Below are 5,613 nucleotides of genomic sequence, written 5' to 3'. Positions count from 1 at the left end.
GCTTTTATCGCATATGATTTGAAAATAAGAGCCTAGCAGATTCCTGGACACAAGAAAGGTTTCTGTAAGATTTAAAACGTTTGATATAGTTTTAAATAAATTCTGTTCTAAGGCTGTGAGGTTTCTGTGAACTGTAGTGCACTCCAGGACAGGTTTCATTTGAGACTGAGCCCCAGAGCATGCAAATAAACAGAAACAAACATGAGAAAATGTGAACACAGAGAGAAGGACAAATAAAAATGTGAAAGGACAGATGGGTTTATGCATGGCAGGAGTAAACAGTGAGAAGATGGATGGATGGAGTCTAGGTGGAGGATGGATAAATGGATTGACAAACAGACTGCTTGATGTACAGACAGACAAACAGTAATAACTTAAGGGAACAGCTATAAATGGATGTCCAAGGTGATGGCATGACCTCGTCTGTCGGATGAATCAATAAAGCAACCAGTCAGCCAATCATCACATTCAAAAGCTCATCTGATCAAACATCAAAAAGACTCTTCAAAGGTATTCACAGTGTGTGAAACCACAAGCAGACCATAATCACAAACAGTTAGGAAACAAACTTCTGACCAAAGTGAGGCTGCCACTGCAACCGCTGATTTTAAAAGCATGAAACATCCGTCATCGGTACAATCAATGGCATAAAGAAAACACCATCACATACCACCCTGAGGAAAACTGATTGGAGGTGGTTTTGAGTCCAAAATATAGAAGAGCCCCTCTTCCAAACAATACACACATAGCTCGAATAACTCTGATAGCATCGCACCAAAAAAGATCAAAGAACCACCTTCAGATGCTAAACTGAGCCCTAAACTTTTATGCAGGGTAAGAATGGTTCTTCAAACAGCCGAACCTTTATTTGTTCTCAGAAGGAAGAAAAGAGACATGAAAGAGAGAGGCGAAAGAAGAAGAAAGAAGAGAAGATGAGAGCAGACAAACATAGGTTAGTAGTCACATCAGAGGTAACACAGCCAGGTCCTAATGGTGACCTCTAACATCCCCACACACACAGACACACACACACAGGAACATGCATACACACTGCAGCATTACCAATCCAGCTTACAACACACACACACACACACACACACCCAGTGGGCCAAGACAGCTGCATGAAAAGCTCAACTCAGAAAAACTCTTTAGCAGCAGCCTGGCCTAAGGCTGTGTGAGTGTGTGCACACATTATTTTGTGTGCGAGTCTTAGTACAAGATGACATCATTCTGACTCCAGCTATGATCAAACTAATTTTGTCGTAGAAAAAAACCAACAAAAGCACAGCAAAGAAAAACACAAAGACACAGTTGTTTCGGGTCACTGTTGCTGACACTGTATGGACGTACACTTGTTCCCTTGAGGTTTACTCTAAACTCATTCTAACCCCCCGATGAGGACACAAACTATTTCAGCTCATGCAGAATGCGACTGCACCAAACTGGGGGCCGAGTTTGTGTTTTAGCTCAACAGCTGAAACCAAAAATGGTCTTCAACATCGAAAAAAAAGCATCACCACCCAGCAGTCGTTCCTGCTGTAACCCATGTCTTTCTCTGTCGGTCACCATCATCGCCAACGTCTTCTTCATCCGACCCACATTCATCACTGCACCTTTGTATCACCATCATCTTCACATCACCACAACCCCTTGCCCTCATCACCACACATTCATCACCACCACCGCAATCAACATCATCATCATCATCATCATCATCATCATCATCATCATCATCATCATTTCCTGACTTACCTGTGTGCATTGTCCCATACAGAGGAGGGGGAAGAGACAAAAACATCACATTGGAAGTGAACAGATGAGTAAGATAACAGAAACAGAAGAGAGATAGACCTCGAGGGGAAAATAGAGGAAGTTACAATGAAAGAAGGGAGCAAAATGTGTTCTGCAACCACAACGAAACATCGTTCAAAGCAGCGTCTTTACCAGGAGTTTAACCACCAATGGGAATTAAACCCCTGGTCTCTGCTGTGCTGGGAGAATAATTAACCCCCTGGGCCCTGTGCCACTCAGGTGAATTGCATTTTCTTATTTGGGGTCAAGGCGGGTTCAGACTTACAGCTCTGGGTTTGAATGGCGGCTGCACCTCTTTGTTCTCCAGTTTCTCCCAGTCCATGTAGCGGAAGAAGCTATGGTCCCTGATGTCTCTCTCGCCCTCTGGACCACAGCCCAGTCGCTTTGCTGGATGCTTCGTCATCAGCTGGACAAAAAGGCGGAAGAAGAAGAAGAATTACTTTGTGTCTCTCCTTCCTTTCTTCCCTCAATCTAACCTTTTCTGTCTCTTGGCACATTTGTCTCTTTATATTCTCATTTACATCACATCCTTTCTTTCATTGCTTCCTCCTTTTCTGTACGACCTCAATCATTCCTTCACCCCTGACCGCACACAAGCTCCGCTCAACTACATTTTAACACAATATTAGCAACAATAATCGAAGTTGCGTGAGTTTTTTTAGCTAGAATATAACATAATAAAAATAGTTAGCTAACTGAGGCTAAAAGGTTTTAATTATTACATTTTAATGTTGTATGGTGTATTGTTTTGTCACATTTACATAAGATAAGTTGTAGGCATCATCCTAAACTACAAGGCCAAGCCTGTATCTGATCTACACTCAAAAGTGTGCTGCTGCGATGCCCCAAATCTCCCCTCTGGCATTATTAAAGTTTTATGTCATTTATTCCTTTTTCTTTTTCTCTGTTTCTGCCTATGATTCCTTCTTTCATTCATCCCTGTTTCTAAATAAATGCCATTACTATTAGTATAATTGCTTCAATGTCATTTGTTTTCTTTCATTCCTTTTAACTATCTATCAATTCTACTATCTATCATCTTAGATGTCCCTCCCCGAGGACCAAACATAAGCCACCAAACCAAGGCCTGCAGATAAATGAATAACTGTTGTTTTTCCCTCTTTTACCAGAGCAGTTTTTCCGCAGGCGTAATTAAGCACCGTTTACGATGTCTGTCCACACAAAACCTTAAGAACAGAATCAAGGCTAGTGACGTCAGTGTGAGTGTGTGTGTGTGTGGGTGGGGTGTGCCCCCCTCAGGAGCAGCAGTCATAACTCATTACATTAGAACTAAAATAACATTTTCCACGGGTCAGTCAACCTTACACTGTGCACACACACACACACGCATGTATGTGTGCATATAAACAAGCTAGCTGTTCAGAGATAACTGCATGAGCACACACATACACACACGCTTGTTTGCTCATCCATCCATACTGATGCTTAAATTAACCGGCATCCTCAGATTTTTATCTTTGCACATTGCAAATATCATTATATGTCACACAGCCAACTTGCAGTTTCTCCGGCATATTCCTGTACAGCTCTTCACTTATTGAAGTATCTGGCCATATTGTACATTCTTTTTATATTTGTATATATTGGCTCCTTTTATTGTCTTCTATTTTTAATTGTTATGCACCAACTTACCAAAGCAAATCCCTTGTATGTAAATACCTACTTGGCAATTAACCTGATTCTGATTCTGAAAGTCAATGGCTAAGTTAAGAAAAACTTTTTTATGAAAGTATTTCCTCTCTTTCTTTGTATCCATTCCATATCCTCTCACTCTACCTTTAGCACCTCTCTTGCCGTCTATATTGATGTTTTTCTTTCTCTTTTTGCTGGACTATAGCTAAGAAAGTCAGTGTTCCCTACTGACTGACTGTCTGGCACACATTGTTGAAATGTGGCGACCCAGTTGGGCACACTTTAAAACCACACCGGTGATGCTACAGTATATTTTGATATCACTGTAGCAACTTTATTTTACAAGAGTATAGCAACATATCTGATGACGTTTTGGGCAGACAGTCACAGCAGCTATTTTCTTTTGAGGAGAGTCTAAATCAGCAGGTTTCCTCGCTGTGGCTCTGCATTCATTCAGTGAGGGAGAACAGGAAATTGAGTAGACCACAGAGCAGCCAGACTGAAACAGGGCACTAATTGCAGGAAATAATGGCATATGTGAAAACGGCATGGTTTACTTTTTCTGGTCACCCAGCACTGAGGGGCTGCATTCACCATCTGGCAAAACTGTGTTTTGTACCTAGTTCCAATACAATCATGGTATTTCTGTTACTTTCTGGGCTTAAGTCCCACCTTTCTATTTTCATAGAATTATGTCATAATTTCAATGATGGGTGATTTAATCGTTTTCAAAATTATCAAACAGGTGGCAGGAAATAAAAATGGTGATATTAGTAAGTTTGTGGTTCCAAAAGAAGCTGCTTGCACCAAGATATGTGGAGCTGTGAAGCTGGAGTTTTTGTGTTTATGCAGATCAGGTGGTGAAACACAATTTTAGGCCCCTTATTGGCAGAGTGCATTTCCACCTCTTATGCAAAGATGTTTGTTGCTTGAATTATTACCAATATTGTCATCTGTTTGTAGAATCAATTTAGTTAATTAAATACCTGCAGCCATTATAGAACAGAAGGAATACTGTAATTCCCTTCCAACAATGATGTGTTTCATCTGCAGTCTCTACTTTCAGGGATGTGCTTTGTGTAGTCATGCAGGGCCAAACAGCACATATACATGGAGAATCCAACAAAATAAGTGCACATCCTCTTCTGTTTATTGTTCATGGGGTGTGTTGCAACAGCTCTGCCATGAAAACATAGTCTTGCTTCCTGCATTGCTCAAAGCAACAGGGCATAGCATTGGGAAAAGGCTGTGTGTGTGTGTGTGTGTGTGTGTATGCCTTCGCATGTGTAAGGACATATTTGCACAATTACTCTTTGCTGTAGAATCATGTGAAGTTGAAGACATCATGTACCTAACACTACAGCACACAGGATATTCTGTATGCAGCTTAAACGTGTGTGTGTGTGTGGCCGATTGCTGGCTATGAAATATGGATGCTGGTCAGGGTGGAAGCAGGGGAGTGGAAATGTCTGATCACTCCCTTTTTCACACATGTACACACACACACACACACAAACCACGAGCCTGCACACTGTAGGCTATTTTGAACTCAGAACTATACAGTAAGCTGGCAGGAATTAAACTCCTTCTAGTCCTGATTTTACTAAAGGAAATACGCACCTTAAAGGTTCCAAATGTACGATTCTGAAGCCTTTTTTATATTATTTTTATGTATTCGCCACTTTTTATCACCAATATGTGAACAGGCTGTAACATAACTTTAAGAACCCTTGCCCGACTTTCTTGGTAGCCTGTGGAATGTTTTATACTCGTTTCTATGTAGGGATTTCCATTAAATTCCAAGGATGTGACTTTTATACAGTTATACAGAGTGCCTTCTGTCTCGGCTTCACTACAGTGTCAACAGTATGCAACAGATACCGCCACAACACAGTCCAAAGTCAAAGCCAACATTTATGGAGCCATTATTGTAGCAAAACTATTTACAAATGTGCATGGAGAGTTGTGCAACTGTATCTCAATCTGTGTGTGCGTAATCAGATTCAGGAATCAATGCTTAACACACATTGGCAGATTCCTGTACACATTCACAAATATAAGTACATATTTACAGATTCTTTTACACATTTACAAATCTGATACACATGGATTAGGATACATTAGACAACTCTCCACGCACATTTGTAA

At 40.8% G+C, this 5,613-nt stretch overlaps 1 protein-coding gene across 1 annotated transcript in view; it reads right to left on the bottom strand.

The window, feature by feature from the left end:
- LOC118323080 (protein kinase C beta type-like) overlaps window positions 1-5,613 on the bottom strand; it is a 75,091-nt gene that overhangs the window by 6,572 nt on the left and 62,906 nt on the right. Inside the window, exon 16 of the mRNA XM_035655000.1 lies at window positions 2,078-2,248. Within this exon, the coding sequence (XP_035510893.1) occupies window positions 2,078-2,248 (171 nt within the window). The remainder of the gene's footprint in view (window positions 1-2,077; window positions 2,249-5,613) is intronic.

This window comes from Morone saxatilis, unplaced genomic scaffold (assembly GCF_004916995.1).
Source record: "Morone saxatilis isolate NCDOM2014 unplaced genomic scaffold, NCSU_SB_2.0 Contig14, whole genome shotgun sequence".
Taxonomy (NCBI): domain Eukaryota; kingdom Metazoa; phylum Chordata; class Actinopteri; family Moronidae; genus Morone; species Morone saxatilis.
This window is presented reverse-complemented; position numbering and strand designations above follow the sequence as displayed.